The 20,873-nt window shown below is 33.8% G+C and overlaps 1 protein-coding gene across 1 annotated transcript in view; it reads right to left on the reverse strand.

The window, feature by feature from the left end:
• CD2AP (CD2 associated protein) overlaps positions 1–20,873 on the reverse strand; it is a 142,929-nt gene that overhangs the window by 30,287 nt on the left and 91,769 nt on the right. The window contains exons 9-11 of the mRNA XM_012744824.3: positions 19,747–19,851; positions 18,234–18,270; positions 16,369–16,431 (exon numbers count right to left, since the gene is read on the reverse strand). Coding sequence (XP_012600278.1) covers positions 16,369–16,431; positions 18,234–18,270; positions 19,747–19,851 — 205 coding nt within the window. The remainder of the gene's footprint in view (positions 1–16,368; positions 16,432–18,233; positions 18,271–19,746; positions 19,852–20,873) is intronic.

Genomic DNA, 20,873 nt, shown 5'->3' on the forward strand with positions numbered 1-20,873 from the left:
AGATATATTATACAAACAGCTTGAAATCAATTCTGTAGTGTTATTCTAACACAAAAGAATACTTTTAATATTTATGGAAATCAAAAGGTGACAAAACTAATATCCATCATTTCTGGTATGTCCATGACTAAATCAACTATGTTATTATATATCTATTATAAGATGATAATGCATTTACACACTGGATTTTTTTGAGGTGACATTTACATAACATAAAATTAAAAATTATAAAGTGAACAATTCTACGCCATTTGGTATATTCACAATGTTATGCAAATACTACCTCCAACTAGTTCTAAAACACTTCCATTAGCCCCAAAGAAAACTTTGTTCCCATTCATCAGTTACTTCCCATTCCCACTTCCAACCAAATCCTGGCAACCAGCAATCTGCCTTGTATCTCCTATTCAAGATGCTTCATACTCATGGAATCAGAGAATACATTACCTTCTGTGTCTGGCTTCTTTCACTTAACCATGTTTCTGAGGCTTACCCTTATTGTAGCATACAGCAGTATTTCATTCCTTTTTTGTGACTGAATGATATTCCATTATATGCATATAACACAATGTGTTTACCTATCCATTGAAGGACATTTGAATTGTTTCTACTATTTGGCTATTATAAATACGGCTGCTATGAACATTCATTTACAAATATTTGCTTTAGTACCGGTTTTCAATTCTTTTAGGTGTTTACCTAGAAGTGGAATTGCTAAGTTATGGAGTAATTCTACATTTAACTTTTTGAAAGAATCAACATACTGTTTTTCACAGCAGCTAAAATATTTTACATTCACACCAACAATATATGAAGTCCAGTTTCTCCATATCCTTACCAATACTTATTTTTCATTTTTAAAAAATTATAACCATCCTAGTGGGTGTGAAATGGCAGATTATAGTTCTGTTATGCACTTTCCTAAAGATTAATGATGCTTTGTTGGCCACTCCTTTAGAGAAATGTCTATTTCAGTCCTTTTCCCATTTTTAACTGGGTTGTCTTTTTGTTGAGTTGTAACAGTTCTTTATATAAATATTCCAGATACTAGAACCTTATTAGACGTATGATTTTCAAATATTTTCTCCTATTCTATAGGGTGTTTTTCACTTTCCTAATCATGTCTTTTGATACACTGCTTTTAATTTTGATGAAGTACAATTTATCTGTATTTTCTTTTGTTCAATGTGCTTTTGGTATCATATTCTAATTCAGAAAAAATTGTGTCTCTCTATATTCATAACACTCTAATACCAAATGTATAGGGATTTATTCCCATATCAACCAATTCTCCAGTACCAGCTGAGTGTCCTACAATTCCATTCAATGCTGACACTATATATCTAGAGTTAGTATTAGATCCCTCAAGATAAGCGCTCAGCCCCATAAGACTGCCCCCACTTCAGAGCTAATCAGAAGTCTAGGTCTGTTACACTTCTGACCAACTAGCTATAAATCAGGTGTACCCACAATACCCTTTTCAGGTTTGATAATTTGTTAGAACAGCTCACAGAACTCAGAAAATGCTTTACTTACTACTACCAGTATATTATAAAGGATACAATTCAGAACTGCCAAGTGAAAGAGACGCATAGGACACAGTATACAGGAAGAGGTGCAGAGTTTCCATGCCCTACCCAGATGTACTACCTTCCCAACACCTCAATGTGTTCATTAACCCAGAAGCTCTCTGAACCCCACTGTCTAGAGGTTTTAAGGGAAGCTAATCACATGATTGTAACCCCTAGCAACCAGCCCTTCATCCTTGGGAGCTTTACAAAAGTCATCTCATTAATACAAACTCATAAGCTCATAAGTGCTTGAAACAGCTTGTTATAAGTAACAGAAAGCCACACTTCTCACTCTTATCACTCAGGAAATTCCAAGGGTTTTAGGAGCTAACTGTGTGCCAGGAACAGGGACAAAGATCAAATATATATTTCTTATTATACTGCAGTGTCTCACATATCTAAGAATCTAATGCCAAATCCAAGGCCATGAAGAGTTACTTTTATGTTTTCTTCTAAGACTTTTAGCTTTTATATTTAGGTCAATGATCCATTTTCAGGTACTTTTTGAATATGGTGTTAGGGCTCCAACTTCATTCTTTCGCATGTGAATATCCAGTTTTGAGTACTAGAATTTCAGTGCAGCTAGAAATTTGCCAAAACCAAGAGGAAATTTAGATTTAAGAAAATAAGTCCTATGTTAGCTATCAGAATGCCCTAAGAATTACTTTAAGATATAGACATTACAGTGATTTAAGATATAGAAAAGGAGCAAGAATTATAAGTATATAAAGAATTTTTTACTATAAACAGCTAAAATGTATGCTAACAAAATACGTCCTTTTACTTACTACAGAATGGTGTCAACATTACACATAAGTCAACCTATTTATTAAGATGAGGGTAATAGTCCTACAGCATGAATTAAAATAAAAAAATAAGTGATGAACAATATTGGTATCAAAGCATGAGTGAGTCCAAGTGAATAATTCTAATTTTAAAAAATCAAATATTCTTTGTTATCACTTGGAGAAGCATCAGAGAAAAAACACAGAACTACCATATAATAATATGTATATTCTTAAGTAAACCTATTTTCCTAACATTTTAGAAAACTTTAGGACAAAGAAATTTATCCATATTTATCTCACCAAAGTGGTTTAAACTGTAGTATAATATACTTTCCAAAGCATAAGTACAAAGCTTGAGAAGTTAACACCACATGAACACACCCAAGTAACCACAACACAGGCCAGGATCTCAACACTATCCACACATCTCTATCATTTTCCTTGTACCTCTCTTCCCAGTCACTACTCCACTGCTCCTATCCAAAGGTGTCTTCTAACACTACAGATTACTCATGCATATTTTTTTATTTCAGCATATTATGGGGCTACAAATTTTAAGGTTATATATAATGTCCTTCCCTCTCCCCCCTCAAGTCAGAGTTTCAAGCGTGACCATCCCCCAGACAGTACACATCTCACTCATTATATATGTATATACCCATCCCCTCCTCCCCCTTCCCACCTGCCCAATACCCGATAAAAGTAATTCCTAGGTGTCCACTTAGGTGCTGATCAGTTAATAATACCAATTTGCTGGTGAGTATATGTGGTGCTTGTTTTTCCATTCTTGGGATACTTCACTTAGTAGTATGGGTTCCAGCTCTATCTAGGAAAATACAAGATGTGCTATATCATCATTGTTTCTTAGAGCTAAACAGTACTCCATGGTATACATATACCACAGTTTATTAATCCAATCGTGTATTGATGGGCACTTGGGTTGTTTCCCCAGCTTTACAATCGTGAATTGTGCTGCTATAAACATTCAAGTTACTCATGCGTATTTTTAACTTTACTTCAATGACATAGTAAGATTCATGTTGCTGTGTGTAGCTCTAATTCATTCTTCTGTTGCGATGTGGTATCTTGGTATATGAACATACTTCAATTTATTTATCCAATCTACCAGTGATGGACATTCATGCTATTTCCAAATTGAAGCCAATATAAATAATGCCGCTACAAACTGTCTTATTTGAGCCTTTTGGTTTACACATGGAGCACACATTTCTGGTGTCTATCGAAACAGGAATGAAACTGCTAGTAACAGGATATGGATATATTCTTTAGTTTTCCAAATTAAATACAACAATTTACATTTCCACCAACAATGTATAAGAGCCCTGCTTAATCTGTATCCTCACCAACTTTTAGTATTGCGATTTTTTAAAGAAATTTCAGCCATTTGGGTGAGTATATAATAGAATCTTATTTTGATTTAAAATTGCATTTCCTTGATGAGTAATGAAATTAAGTAACTTTTTGTACTTTGATAAAGTGACTATCCAAAACTCTTCCTCTATTTTATTAGGCTGTCTTTTTCTTATTAATTTGCAGGAATTCTTTATCTACTCTGAATTTAAGTGCTTTGTCAGTTATATGTATTGTAAATATCACTTCCCATTCTGTAGCATACCTTTTTACTCTCTTAAAGGTGACTTTGTGTAACAGACATTCCTAATTTTAAAGCAGTCCAAACAATCAGTCTTTTTTCTTTCTGGTAATGCCTGTGTTAAAGACATAGTTTCCTACTCGAAGAACATAGAAATATTTGCTTATGCTACCTTCTAGAACTTTGTTTTGCCTCTGGTATTTAGAGCTACAATCCACGTGGAAGTGACTTTTATGCAAGTTAGGAGGCAGAGTTCAAGTTTCATTAAGAATCACAAAGGTCACAACGTAAGCACTCAGTGATGTAGAGGTTAACGTGTATTCATTTTTTATATGGGTATCAATTAACCAACATCATTTACTTCACCTTTTCTCCACTGCAATGGAAACTTTGTTATAAATCACATTCTCTTAATTTTAATCTCTCTCTCAAATCTAAAAATGCTTCTCGGTTTATAGTGTACTTTGTTGGCTATCATTTAGCTAGATCAGCTTTCTTTTGATCACATTTGCCTAGTATGTCTATCTTTCTCTATCCTTTCAATTTAGTCCTTCCTGAATCATTATCCTTAAAGTATGTATCTGTTTAATAGAATATGGTCAGATGTTTTTTTTCTTTTTCTATCAATTCTAACAATTTCTCTTTTAATTAGAATATCTAATCCATCTATAGTTTCTATAATTATTACTTGCTATTTTTCTTGCCTGATCTATGTTCTACTTTCTCTCCCTTTTTGTTTTGTATTAATTTGTACTATTCCATTTCTCCTTACTATTAATTTTAGTTATATATATATATATATATATAAACTGTTTTTGTAGTCACCTAGAAATTACAACACACATCCTTGACATTAATGTCAAATATAAACTTTTTTCCTACCCTAACACTTTAAGTCCATTTATAGTCTTGCTGTCTTGTTGTGCTTTTAATTCCTAGGAAAGCCCAGAAGACATTATTAATGTTTCATATAGTCAATATTTAGATTTGCCAAATATTGTCTTTCTGTTGGTCTTCATTTCTGCATCTCCAACATTACAACTGGAATAATTCCCCTTCTCCCTGAAGAACATGCCTATAGTACTGGCATGCTGGTGATAATAAATTCTCTCAGATTTGATTGGGCTAAAAATGTCTTTATTTCATCTTTCCTAAAGACATTTTCACTGGCAATATAATTCTAGGTTAGCAGTTATTTCTTTTAATACCTTGGTGATAACATTCCATTGTCTCTGGCTTCCATTTTTTTCTACTCAGAAGCAGCTGTCAGTCTTATTTTTGCTCCTCTAAAGTTAATGTCTTATTCTCTGGCTGCTTTCAATATTTTGTCTTTTGTTTATAGCAGCATGGCTACAGTGAGTATAGGAGGTTTTTTTTTTTTTTTGCATATATCCAGGTTAGGTTTCACAGTCCTTCCTGATTCTGTGGACTGATGCTTTTAATCACTTTTGGAAAACCAAAAACCACTGTATCTTCAAATATGGTTTCTGCACCATTCTCTCTCCTTCTCACCTGGTTCTCCGATTACAAGTACCTTATACCTTTTCGTTGTACAGTCATCCCTCAGGTTATGCAGGGGATTGGTCCCAGGACCCCCATGTATACCAAAATCTACACATACTCAAGTGCTACAGTCAGCTTTGTGGAACCTATCTATACAAAAAGTTGACCCTGTGTACATACAGGTTTCACATCCTTGTAAATACTATATTTTCATCCATGTTTGGTTGAAAAAATTCAGTATATAAGTGGACTCAAGCAGTTCAAACCCATGTTGTTCAAGCATCAACTGTCTTCTACATGTATCTTAAGTCCTTTTCTATATTTTCCATTTTCTCTATGCTTCAGTTCAGATATACACATAAATATTAACATACATCATATATGTTTACAAATGTAAATAAATATTTATACTTAGATTCATAATTTTATGATTTCTAGATCTGCTAAAATTATTCTGTTATATTACTCTGAACATATATTAAGCATAGATACTTTAAAGTTTGTGTCTAGTATCTCCAGTATCTGGATGCCCTAAAGCAGGGGTCCTCAAACTTTTTAAACAGGGGGCCAGTTCACTGTCCCTCAGACCGTTGGAGGGCCAGAATATAGTTTTAAAAAAACTATGAACAAATTCCTATGCACACTGCACATATCTTATTTTGAAGTAAAAAAACAAATGGGCAAAAACAAACAGGCAAAAACACCTGCATGTGGCCCACGGGCCGTAGTTTGAGGACACCTGCCCTAAAGGCCAGGTTCCAATATCTGCTGTTGTTGGGTTCTAGTCATGTGTCATATAGCTCCAAGTATGCCTAACTATTTCTGAAAGAGTACAGAAGATATTTCTATGAAAACATACACAGATAATTTAAAGTTGTTGATTATGTCATCTTCTCCAGGGAATATTTACTTTCACTTCTGTCAGTAACTAAAGAAGGGGCAGCAAAAATTCCAGACCACCTTCCTCCAATCAAGGATTGAGATAATTAAAAGTTGAGCTTCAGTGTTCTTGGGAGCTATGTCTACTTCCATTTCACGCTTCTTTCTACAGTGAAACCCTTTGGGAATCAAATCAAAGTAGTTTACTAGTAGTAGTTTACTAAGATACTACCTCTTTCATGAGCCCTGAATTCCAATTTTTGTCTCCTGAACCCAAAAGTCTACTGAAAGTTCTTTTCATAGTTTCAGCTATCACTTTCAGAGTTGGTATATGCCTCAAAAGGAAACATGAACCCAAATGCCAGACTCCCTTTACCGGGCTTTCCTCTATCTTTATCCTATTCTTCTTCATTTTCTTCTTAGCTCTCCTATTCCTAGCAGATGACTTCTGGCAAATACGCACATGTACTTCATACAACCATTCCATTTGTTCTCAGCAGGGGATTTGGTCCTCATCTGTCATTGCCAGAACACTCCCCTACTTCAACTTTGACTTACATATACTCCCTTGGCTTTTATAATTCTGCTCTCCGATCATTCTGCCTGTCTTATGACCACTCCCTGTCAGTCTTCTTCAAGTATTCCAGTTTACCTAACAACTTATTATAAGTACATATTCCAAGACTCTATGCAAAGCTCTTTTCCCATTCTTACTCTAAGCAATCTTCTCAGATAACCTTACCCATATCCATAAATTTCATACCTAACTTCCAGGATAGCACCTTCCTTAATACACGCTCAATACAAACTCTTAGCAAAGGTTCATCCCATATTTCATATCAAATTCCATGCCAAAAGCTGAATTCACACATATTTCCCACCAGAAAGCATCCATTCCATACTTCCTATTCCATACTTCCTATCTCATTTTCCCATCCTCACAACCATGGTAGGACCTAATTAGTCAATGAGATGTCTTAATGTGGACTTAAATCACCTACATTGCCTTTCTTAAAATAAGCTTTATCTCAACATCTTCAGCAGACAATATAGTTGAGTCACCTAAATCCATCCTACCTTCATATGATTACACTAAAACCAATCAGTGCACGGCATTCTTCTTACAAGTTTTATCGGTCAGGAAGTAAACATGTGCCCAAAAGTGTCCAAAGAAACAGAAAAGGACTTACATTCCATGGTTGGGGAGAGGTTTTCCTCTCTTTCTTGTCAAATGGACAAGAAATCATGTTGCCCTGATTGTCACCGTCAGCATTCTTGTGACCACAAGTGGAGCCAGTATGAAGATAAAGTGGACACTGAGGATGGCAGAATGGAGAGAGAGAGATAATCCATGTCCATGAAATCACTGAGTTGTAAGTCATATGACTCTTACTTCTGGATTTTCAATTATGTGAGATTATTTCCCTATTGTTTAAGTCAGTTTGAGAAAGGACTGTCTGTTCTTTGCTCTCAAAACATTTCAACTTCCTTTTATCCATACTATCTCCCACCATCCACATAACCCTATCTATCCAAATAGCACTAGAATGAAGTTTCAGAAAACAAATCTGAACAAGTCATACCCTTGAATCCTTCAATTTTTTAAAAATCCTTCAAACTACACAATAAATATCATATTGAGTATCCCCCCTATGTATTATATACCTACTGTGCAAGGCACTAGAGAACCAATCACAAATAAGGTACAGATATATACACACACACACACCTTTTGCCCCTTGTGCAGTTTAGTCAGATATGGGGAAAAGACAATATACAAAAAATAAATACCTAAACCAATATGTGACAGACAATAATGAGAAATGCCTACTTTTAGATGGAGTAGTAAGGAAAAGACTAACGTCAAAGAAGCAATATTTCAGGCTGGAACTTGAAAAATGGGAAGGAACTAGCCATTAAAGTTTACAAGGGGAAAGCAATTCCAGATAAAGTTCCAGGGAAAGGGGACTATACCATGTAAATTTGAAGAAAAAAACAAATGGTATTCTATGAACATCATACAATAGTACACTGAATTACATGCAGTGATCATGAAAAGAGAAGAGGTATGAGATAAATTAGAAAAGTTGGCAGGTAGAGATTTCTCAAAATCTGGTAATAGAAGCTAAGGCTAATGTAGTCAAGAAAGGCTCGTTTTGAGTGGACAACATAGTAAGCTACATTTTATTTTCCCCAATTTCAATAGGAAGCCTTCAAACATACTGATGTGCCAAATGTCATACATATCACACATATACATTTATATGTATGACACATACACACATTTTATTTATGTCTCCATGATAAATTCTGAAACCCTTATCACTACTTGAAATCATTTTATAAGCAGGGCAAGATATAAATAAACAGTTAAACACACTCCTTGTCATAGCATTGAATGGCCTTTCATGACCTACAAAAGTGGTTCCCAACTTTGTCTTCAGGTAAGAATCATCTGGGGAGCTTTAAAAATACTAATACCTACATCCTGCCCTACAAAAATTCTGGAGAGGATCTAGACACTGGTATATTTAAAAGGTACCCAGGTGATTCTATTATGTAGCCAGGATTAAGAACTATACAAAAAGGTTATCTTTCCAGCATCCTCACAACTCCTCCTATGCACCTACAGCAATTTCTTGAACATAAATATTTTCACTCTTTTCATATGCTTTGTTGCCTGAAATCACCTTCACTTTTACAGTTAACACATTTGAATGCTCTTTTTCTAAGGCTCTCCATAACCACAAAATCCTCATTACTGTGTACATTAACTATTGAACTATAATAGCAATTGTCAGAATATCACTTTGAAAAACAAAAAAAAATTTTAAAGCTCTTCCTAGTGACCAGCAAAAGCCAGTTGCCTCATAAAAACATACTGACTGATTTACACTACTGAGTATTTAATATCTGGCTAAAAGTCTGTTTAATATATGGGTAAGTATAGTAAATAAAGAATATCATTGACTACTTAAGAGGTCAATATTATTTTTAGATTTGAGCTGGAGTAACATATTACAGATACCAAATTGTTCTTTGTAGAACATTAGAGATAAGTATCATTTCTTTTTTAATAAGCACAATAAATACAAAATACAATTCAGCCCTGCCACAGCTCTCAACTCAGTCTCTACACATTGTAGACTGTGTCACAGAAGAAAAGGCATTTGAGTTCAGTACTTCCAATAAAAAGTGCCTTTAAATCAGTCTTAAACATGCTGATCTTGATCCTAATTCTACACCAAAATAAACTGTATTATATCAAGGTTCCAGAAGACATGACAAAAGAATTTTTTGGACACTCATCTCCAATCAATGTGTAATATGAAAATTACTTCACATTTGTTTAAGAATCTACGGTCAGCATGAGTTGGAAAATCCACACTATTCTATTACATCTTAATTTTGATAGTTTTTATTCTTTATAACTTTGGCAGGCCTTTTGCTGACTCATAGGAAGAGTGTATTCCTAAGCAAAGATATAAAGTGGATACCTCAAGACTTCCATTTCAGGCATTTTGTTGAATAATGTACCAAGGCCTACTATTTCATCCATTTAGAATTCAATGTAAGGCAAAAATACCTTTCAAGAATGAAGAGGATATAAAATACTTTCAAACAAACAAACAAAAAAGTTTCATCTTTAAGGATATTCTAAAAAAAATAATAAGTATTTTAGGCAGAAAATATGAAATACAAACAAATCCACGTACAAAGAGAGCAATAAATGTGAATAAATCCAAACAAACACTGACTGGGAATTAGCAGTATACAGATAGTGCCTGAAGTCATGAGACTTCAAACACACATATATACACACATATATATAGTCTCATGTATAATTAATGAATTCCTAGTATGTGATTGTATCTTCCCTAAAACAGTAACTTGATGCCCTTTAATGTCAGGCTAAAACCTACACATATGCAGAGATAAGAAAACCTCAAAAAAAGAAGTATCTACCAACACAACTCTCCCCCCTCATTCTGCTAATTAGGAATGCAGCATGCCATTAGTAGCATATCTCCTGCTTGCTTACTCCCAGGTTGGAGGAGTGTATTATCTGGTTGTGTTCTGCTTATAAATCAACTGAAAGATAAGAAAGCAGATTCTGTTACCGCTTCAATAACAGAAAGTCAGAACATAATGCTCCTAAAGCAAAGTGAGCACAGAATCACTGCTTCTACCAGTAGAAGTGTGGAACCAGACTGGCTTCTGGCATGATTTTATGCTCTTCCTGTCGGTATGAGGGGGTAAGGGAAGGTGGTGGACAGGACACATAGATAAGCTTTTGTTATATCCTCTCCCATACACACACTTATATGTCTCCCTACCTGGCACTCCAAAATAAATGAGTTCCTCCCTTCCTATTACATGAGATGATGAGTATCTTACTAAAAGATATACATAAAAAACACTTCCCAAAAAGCAGAATAACTTGTGCTCCAAAGTGTTGATAATATTACTTTCCTGGAACACAGCACACCAGCATTCTAGGTACTTATAGGAAAACAACAGGGGACAGAATTGCTAAGCAGGTTTGAGAAAATCCACATAGTGGTTTGAGGCACCAAGTAGACAGTGAGCATTTAACCACTGTTCTAAAGATTTAGAAAAGTTATCTCATGATACAATGGGGAGTCACTTAAGAGTTGAGAGTAATGGAATGATTGGTTTCATGGTTTCTAGTAGCTATTCCCCCACACCCAACAAAACAGAGCTTTTCAAAGGATATCTTTTGTGAAACTAAGATCAAGGAGAAATAAAAATCATGAACACATATACAAATGAAAAATGCTGTATTTCATCGTCAGAAGACTTAAGACTCGTCAAATTGGTCCTAGCCATGGCTTGAAAAAGCTCCCTCTCTTGATCATGGGAACAAGGGTAGAATTTTGATTATTTTTACTTAAAAGAAAATAATTTACCAATATTTAATATTCAGATTTGACACCGCCTCTCTCCCAATGCGTAAATTCTATACGTCACTAGCGAAATACTTCCATTTTTCCTATTCCTTGTACCTGGTCTATTAAAGATGCGTCAGTTAATAAGGAGAACATTTTGAACGTATTTAGAATTGTTTCCCCTGTGCCTTAATTGTCTTGTACCAACTGTTTAAAAAATTCTCATATTTCCACACTTAAACTCCAAAACCAATACTTTATATTAAATTTTTAAATCATTCCAATGAAGAGTTTTGGTGTTTGTAATGAGATTTAAAAAATAGAAAAAATGCATTTTATATTTACTGACATATTTACCATTTCTGGCATTCCTCATAACTTTGAGTAGTTCTAACTGCCCATTTAGTAACATAGTCCTTCTGCCAAAAATAACTTCAATACTTTCTGTAATACAACTTTACTGGGCAATAAGTTCTCTCAGATTTTCTTTGTGTGAAAGCTTTTATTTTGGCTCCATTTCTGAAAGACATTTTTGCTAGATAGATAAATGTAGATTGACAGTTTTTTTCTTCTAGGCTTTAAGCTTTTCTCTTTATCATAGGTTTGCATCAAATTTATTATGATGTGCCATAAAGTGGTTTCCTTTGTATTTCTTCTGCTCTGGGTTCATCGAACTTCTTGGATTGTTAGACTTAACATCTTCACCATATCTGAAAATATTTCAGCCATTATTTCTTCAAATATTCTTCATGTCCCTACATCTCACCTTTCCATTGGGTACTCCAATTACACATAAGTAAGACCACTTGATATTGTTACTCCGATAACCAATATTCTGTTCACTTTTTCCTACACATTTTGGATGGTTTTTATCGCTATGTCTTCGAGCTCACTAATACTTTGTTCTTCAGTCTCCAATCTACTAGACATTCTATTCAGTGTTTTTCACTTCAGATGCTAAATTCTTCATCTCTAAAAGTTTGATTAGGGTCTTTCTTATATTTTCCAGTTCTTATACCATCATGTTGATGTTTTCTTCTACCTTTTTAAACACAGAGGAAATATTTATAATAGCTGTTTTGATGTCTTTGCTTACCATTAATACTAATATTTCCACCATTTCTGTCATTTCTGGCTATTTCTATTGACTTATTTTGCTCCTGATTATTAGTTGCTATTTTCCCACCTCTTTTCCATCCAACATTATAATGGATGTTGTGAATTTTCCACTTGAGTACAAGATTTTGTTATATATTTTTAAATTATATTGAAATTTTTCGGTAATCAATAGGCTCTGTTTCCAACATAGATGCAGAGAAGCCTTTAGTCTAAGGTGACAGACCCTTTCATGGACTCTATCCAATGCCCTATATATTATGAGGTTTTTCTACTCTGGCTCTTGGGAACATGAACTATTTGTGAGTTAGAAACATTACTTCAACTATAACTTTCAGTAGTTATTTTTCCAGCTATCAAAGTTTCCTTTCAGGTACATATAGATCAGCACTCAGTCAAAGCCTCATAGTAAGCCATCTACAGATCTGAGTGCTCTTTGTGTCAGTTCCATCCACTCTGGCATTTTGCGCTACAAATTATAGCTGCCTTGGCCTCCCTAAATTCCTGTCTCTGTGTCCTCAACTCTGCAGGAGAACAGGTTCTGTCTGGCTTCCTCCTCCTTACTGCCTGTAAACTGCTTCTAGGAAATAAGCTGGAGTAATTATAGGGCTCACTTCATTGGTTTCCCTTCTCTCAGAGATCAGTCCTATGCTGCCTAATGTCCAATGTCTGAAAACCATTGTTTTAGAGATATATATATGTATATATGTATATGTATATATATGTGCAGAGAGAGAGAGAGAGAGAGTCAGTCTAATTTTCTAGCTAAATGAGGAGTATAAATTCAGTTTCTCTCACCCCATTATGGCTAGGACTTTGAACAGATAAAGGTCATAAAAATGTACCACCTTATATTTATATGATAAATGACTGTTTTCAGGGAATATAGGAAGTCACTATCTGAAATTTAACAAAACTGCTCCCTAATTAGTGGAGGGCACTATTTGAAGAAAAAAAAAAAATCATGATGTAGCTAATTAAGCCAGCAATATTCTTCTTACAGTTGGTTCTACATATCCTGATGAGATGAGTTTTTCAGGTAAGACAGATATATAATCAAGTACTAAAGTAAACTGATCAAAGGCTCATAGCTAGCAATAACTAGATCACAAAGAATAGGAGACTAAGAAATATTTCTAGTAAGTATAAATTGTTTTTGCAACATAAATAAATAAAAAATTCTTAAATAAAAAAAAAAAAAAGAATAAAAAAACTTCCATGCTGACCATAGTCCATGAGAAAGAGATGAAGCTATGAATGTACATGACATATTCAGAGGATAGAGAGAGGCTGCTACATTTAGTAAATGACAAAGATAGAAGATGATATCATTTGGGCGAGAGTTACTAGAGGGCCTCGTATTTGGACTATTTTTATCTGAGAAATGAAAGTCTTTTCAACAAATGTTGCTAAATCAACTAGACATCCACACACAGAAAAAAAAATGAATCTACATAATGATCTTACACCTTCACAAAAATTAACTAAAAATGAATCACAGACCTAAATGTAAAACACAAGACTATAAAAATCTTAAAACATAGGAAAAAATCTAGATAGCCTGGGGTATAACAATGACTTTTTAGATAAAAAACCAAAGGTATAATTCATTAAAAAAAAAAATTGATAAGCTGGACTTCAATAAAACCAAAAACTTCTCCTCTGCAAAGAAGACAAGCCACAGACTGGGAGAAAATGTCTGCAAAAGACACATCTGATAAAGGACTATTATCCAAATTATACCAGGACCTCTTTAACCTCAACAAGAAGAAAATGAACAACCTGATTAAAATATGGACAAAAAACCTGGACACTTCACCAAAGAAGATATATAGATGACAAGCCCATGAAAAGGTGTTCAACATCATATGTCATTAGGAATTGCAAATTCAAATAATGAGAGACTACTACACACGTAGTAGAATGGCCAAAATCAAATAAACTGACAATACCAAATGCTGGCAAGAATGTAGAACAACAGAAATTCTCATTCATTGTTGATGGGAATGCAAAATGGGAATACAGCCACATTGGAAGACAGTTTAAAAGTTGTTTACAAAACTAAATATACTCTTATCATATGATCCGGCAATCCACTCCTCAGTATTTACTCAAATGAATTGAAAATGCATCCACACAAAAACTTAAACACACTTATAGAAGCTTTCTTTTTAACTGCCAAAACTTGAAAGCAATGAAGATATCCCTCAGTTTAAGTGAGTGGATAAATAAACTGTGGTGTGTAAAAATAATAGAGCATAATTTCATGCTAAAATCAAATGAGCTACCAAGCTCTATGAAGAGACATGGAGAAATTTTAAATGCATACATAATTAAGTGAAAGAAGCCAACATGAAAAAGCTATATACTGTATGATTCCAACTATATGAAATTCTGGAAAAGGCAAAACTATGGAGATAATAAAAATAATAATGGCTGCCAAGGGTTAGAGGAAAGGGACTGATGAATAGGAAGAGCCCAGTGAAACTGTTCTGTATGATACTACAATGGTGGATATATGTCATTATACATTTGTCAAAACCACAGAACATACACCACCAAGAGTGAACCCTAAACTACGGACTTGTGGTGATAATGATGTGCCAATGCAGGCTTACTGACTGTAACAAATATACCACTCTAGTGTGGGATGTATTGTGGGAGAGACTGTGCTTGTGTGGGGACAGGGGATATACAGGAACTCTCTGTGCTTTTGGCTTCATTTTCCTATGAACCTAAGACTGCTCTAAAAAAATAGTCTATTAAAAAAAAAAAAAAAACACCCTGGCACCAGTGTGAAGTATAAAGCCAGACAAGGAGCTAAAGTGAAAGAAATCAGTTAAGAGGATATAGTACACTTTAGCCAAGACAAGCACAGGTTAGACTACAACACTGGCAGTAGAAACAAAAGCAATTCTAAAACAGTATTCAAGTTTTGGGATATATATAAGCTAATCTATTAGAGACAACCATTGAAGAGAAGAACTTACATTCTCTAATTAAACAACAAAATGAGTAATGTTTTTCACAAAATATATATGGTACACCTTGGAATAATTTTCCAAGTTTAAGTTTACGTGACAAATACATGCCGTGAGACTAAACGATACACAGTTATTTCCATGTTTAAGTAATAACTCACTCTTATACCTTCTAAAGAATTTTTTAAAAACTGAAACAGGCCGGGCGCTGTGGCTCACGCCTGTAATCCTAGCTCTTGGGAGGCCGAGGCGGGCGGATTGCTCAAGGTCAGGAGTTCAAAACCAGCCTGAGCAAGAGCGAGACCCCGTCTCTACTATAAACAGAAAGTAATTAATTGGCCAACTGATATATATATATAAAAAATTAGCCGGGCATAGTGGCACATGCCTGTAGTCCCAGCTACTCGGGAGGCTGAGGCAGAAGGATCACTCGAGCCCAGGAGTTTGAGGTTGCTGTGAGCTAGGCTGACGCCACGGCACTCACTCTAGCCTGGACAACAAAGTGAGACTCTGTCTCAAAAAAAAAAAAAAAAAAAAAAAAAAAAAAAAAATAAAAACTGAAACAAATTGGTCTGATGGTAGTGGGTTATCAGAACTTAATTAACATTGGTGTCACTAAAGTTGTTATATAAGCCCCCACTGCTAAATTCGACTAGCTTTAAAAAAAAGAAAAAAAATTTAAAAAATAAAAAAAAAAAACTGAAACACTATAACAATAAAAAAAGCAGTTATTTAATGGTTAGTTTTCATATACATCATTTGAAATAACTGATTAAACACTACATCCTACTGGAGTAATGATTTAATTTTTAATGAATGTAAATTGTTATGAGTAAAAGCTTAATTTCCTATCAATCTTAATAAACTAATCTCTCCCAGAAAACTCTAATCTTTGCAAAATAATAAATATCTATTAAAAATCAGTATAAATGACTTAATATAGAAAGATATTTTTCTTCAAAATGAAAGAATGAATTATTTTTTTGAAAGTGGGAAAATCAGCCTCACCTTTTTCTTCAGGTTTTAAGGAAAAATACTTCTTCTCTGTAGCTATAAGCTCAGGCTTTGGAGCTAGGGGAAAAAACATATGGTTAATATGTTTAAAAAAAAAATAGGTTTTACAACACAAAGACAATTATACTAAAAGGTAAAGATTAGTTTAAAAATATTAATAATATCAAATGAAACCACAGTTTAACAGAAAGAACAATGTACCAAAATCACTAGGCTCAATTTCTAATCCTGGATCTGCCCCTAATACTATCAATAATAACTCTGTGGCCTCAGTTTCTTCTTTGTCAAATTTAGGTTTTAGAGTTCATATCCTTGACCACACCAAAATCCAGCAGAAGTTTCTATAATGTTCAAAGCATTCCACTTTTCCAATGTCCAATATATGACTCCTGAGTACTTCAAATGTGACTCTTATGACTAAGGAATCGAATTTTTTTTATTTTATTTAATTTTAAGTAATTTTAAAAGTGCCATGTGGCTATTGAAGATTATAGCTTTATGGTAATCCTGCCACACCAACTTCTAAAAAATTTACTTTTCATTTTTGCTTTCCTTGCTCTTGGATTAGGTCAGCAAATATAATAAAGCTTAAACCAAGGAGTAGAAAAGGACTACATCATTCTAAAAAAAATAGTAAATCTTTTAAGAAATAAAAAAATTTATTACAGTTGTAAAAATCAGATATTTGTTGATAAAATTTATGGAAATAAAAAGCCAAATTATAAAATGTTAACTCTTGAAGGCATCTCTAAGGTGTACCATAAATTATTCAACCGTTTAAAATTATCTATATTGTTTCACCCTTAGCAGGCTCTCTGAAAGAATAGTACATAAATAATTAGTATTTATTTGATACATAAATAAATGGATTTAATTTAAAAAGGGAGAATCACTAATTGGTCATGTCAATGTATTAAGTTTTCTTTTTCTTTTTTCTTTTAAGACAGGGTTTCACTCTACTGCCCATGCTAGAGTGCAGTGGATTCATCACAGCTCACTGCAACCTCAAACTCCTGGGCTCAAGTTATACTTCCTGCCTCAATCTACCAAGAAGATAAGACTACAGGCAAGCACCACCATGCCCAGCTATTTTTTCTATTTCTTTGTAGAGATGGCAGGGTCTCACTATGTTGCTGAGGTTGGTCTTGAACTCCTGACCCCAAGCAATCCTCCTGCCTTGGCCTCTCAAAGTGCTAGGATTACAAGCGTGAGCCACCGTGCCAAACCTATTAAGTTTTCCTTTTTATAAAAACGTTTAAATTTGATCACTTTTATTAACTCAGAACAACATATAACTAAAGCATTTAAATTATTTTCAAGATCCCTATTTTATACCATTTGCACTTTTAAAAAAATGACTACAGCGGTGGCTCAAGCCTGTAATCCTAGCACTCTGGGAGGCCGAGGCGGGCGGATTGCTCGAGGTCGGGAGTTCGAAACCAGCCTGAGCGAGACCCCGTCTCTACTAAAAATAGAAAGAAATTAATTGACCAACTAAAAAATATATATATACAAAAAATTAGCCGGGCATGGTGGTGCATGCCTGTAGTCCCAGCTACTTGGGAGGCTGAGGCAGGAGGATCGCTTGAGCCCAGGAGATTGAGGTTGCTGTGAGCTAGACTGACGCCATGGCAATCACTCTAGCCAGGGCAACAAAAGTGAGACTCTGTCTCAAAAAAAAAAAAAAAAGACTACAAATGCATATAAGTGGAATGCTCAATTTTTACATATTTCTAAAAATTTTTACACACATATTTGTTTTTGCTAATAAAAATTAATGGTGTACATTAGACCAATTATATCATTTTAGATTTCAAAAGATTAAAAATAGCCAACTAAATAATGTGCCTCTTACATACCTGGACCCTTAGCAGGAGGTGGAGGTTTCTTTGGTTTCTGTTAAAATAACAATGACGACAAATGGTTGACTGGTTACATATAAATACTTATGGCTAAAATAAATAATGATTATGAATAGTCTAAATTATGTGAATGTTTCTCCTCATTCTATCCTTGCCAAAAAATTATAAAATGCTACCATCCTCAAACTCTGTAAGAAGTCACTGACAAAAAACCTATTTCATTAGGACAACCCCCCCCCCCCCGATCAAAATTCAGTCAAATATAATCCAAAAATTATAACTGGATTGGATAAACCTAAAAAATCTTAATGAGCAAAACTGTTCTCCCCTGTCTCCCCTTGTTTAAGACTCCTAAGCACCATTTTACTCCTCTTTCACAGCTGAGGGTGAAAGACAAGGAGGAGGAGGGTTTGGCAGGACAAGGAAAACTGAGATCTTGGCTTTTGTTTGTTTGTTTTTTTAAAAAGAGTAGCAAGAAACAACTTTCACCCTAATTCTTCAGAACTCTCAAAAGGAAGATTAAAGACAAAGGCCTGTTCTTCGTCAATTTATAAGCATTCACTCATTTTTAAGACTTAATTTAATATCTTAAAAAAACTGAGACACATAAGTATATGAATTTGGTTTTTTCCAAATCAAGAATAACTGATAAGCAATAACGTATAAATACATAATAAAAGCAGGAAAAAAAGTATTCCTTAAGAAAAGTATAAATATAATGCATATAAAGGCTAAGTCAATGCTAAATGCAATCTAGTAAAAGAAAGGTCTTGGAGAGCCTAAGCTTCCATAGAGTAAATCTCTAATAATTTACTTAAACGAAAGATTGCAAAGGTTAGAGAGCTGTGCAGTGGCTTAAACCAAATATGGTAGTCTGTCCTGCTGTGTGCTTCTACTAACTCTCTATTCCTTTATTTTAAGAACTCGATTAGACTCCAATCCATGGGATCAATTTATAGAAAGTCAAAAGACCCACTGATGAATGACTCAGCCTCACTTTATTCTGAGAAATGACATAGAAATATTAAATCACGTGAGGTGGCAAAGACTCTGCTTCTTGCCCTTCCCAAAGCATACTAACAGAGTAACAGTATTATCAATATCTTAAAATAAACTAAAGCTTTCAATAATATTAAATAATACATTTTCTCCCAGGAAAATACTAATGAATTATATTAATATATATACTATGTTATATATTAATTATACTAATTAATTATATTACTAAAATACCAATTAATCCAACTAGTATGACCAACCTTTATTTTAAAACAAAATTATAAAATAAAGAAGGCTATGGTTATTTTTCAGTATACTCAGAAGAGCAGGAATAAAGGCACAAAACTGAAAGATTTTGCTTTACTACAATTCAAGTAACTTTTACCTGGATACATAAATCCAAAACTCCTTCATAAAAATTATTCAATAACAATACAAAAAACTTTTTTTCAAAATAATACTAGCAGAATGGTTTTTTAAGTATTATCATCACAGAAAAACAAAAGCTTACTGGAAAATCTTTATCCAGTTCATTTATCTGAACAGCAAAATTGTCTGGAAATACTCCTTCTTTACCACTATATTCACCCTTCCACCAGCCAGCTTCTCCAGTCTCCTAAAAAGCAAAACAAAATAATTAAGAGATGAGGACAGAGTTTACAACAAAATGGGATAATACTGAATTCCATTGTTTTTACAAGAAAAAAACAACTTAAACAGATCATAATGTCCTCCTAAAAGAATATATTCCCCACATATTACTTTGAGCAGTAGTTACAAAATTGGGTTTAATTTTTTAAAGTAAGTCAATTTCAAAGTTCTATTTACAAAGTTAAAAGTTCTCACAGGAAGAGGAAAAGGATAAAAGGAAAAGAAGTGGGAGAGAAAAGAAGGTGGAGAAAGAGAATATGAATTTCCAAACTGTATCTTTCTTAACATCCTTAACACTTTATATAGTAAAAATGAATCACATTATTCAGCTGCTTTAAAAATTAACAAGATCTTCTAAGTTTCTTCCAAATACTCATTCTTGCTTAAAAAATTAGGTGTTATTCAAACTATATGAATATTAAAAATTATATAAATTTACGAGATTCCTGCTAAATGAATAGATTTTAGCTACTCTTGCCATAAAAACAAAAGTATTGCTAACTATGTGAGATGATGGATATGTTAATTTTTTTCACTATTATAATAACATATTTACTACCTCTGCACTAAGTCATCTGAGAACAAAGTCAATTTAAAACAATGGAAAATTTTTCAGATATTATTCTATAGGGTTATAGCAAAAACAAAATGTTTATAATTTTCCTATATTATACATAGTTACTGTGGAATTCTGCCCACACTCAAATACTGCTGGGTTTATTTTCCCTTAGAATTCATTTCAAGTTATATTCAGCTCATTCTTTGAAATAGCTACATCATTTCCCACAGTATGAAGAGTTTCATAACCATTTAAAAACTGATGAACATTTAGATTATTTCTCTATTTTTCCTCTTTTTATTTTTACATTACAAACAAGACTCCAAACAGAAGATGGGGGAAAAAATGAAATGAAGTGGAATAGAAGTGAAGATAAAAACCTGGGAAGATGAGGTTAATAGAGGGAAAAAAAAAAAAAAAACAGTCTG

This window comes from Microcebus murinus, chromosome 5 (genome assembly GCF_040939455.1).
Source record: "Microcebus murinus isolate Inina chromosome 5, M.murinus_Inina_mat1.0, whole genome shotgun sequence".
Classification (NCBI taxonomy): Eukaryota; Metazoa; Chordata; class Mammalia; order Primates; family Cheirogaleidae; genus Microcebus; species Microcebus murinus.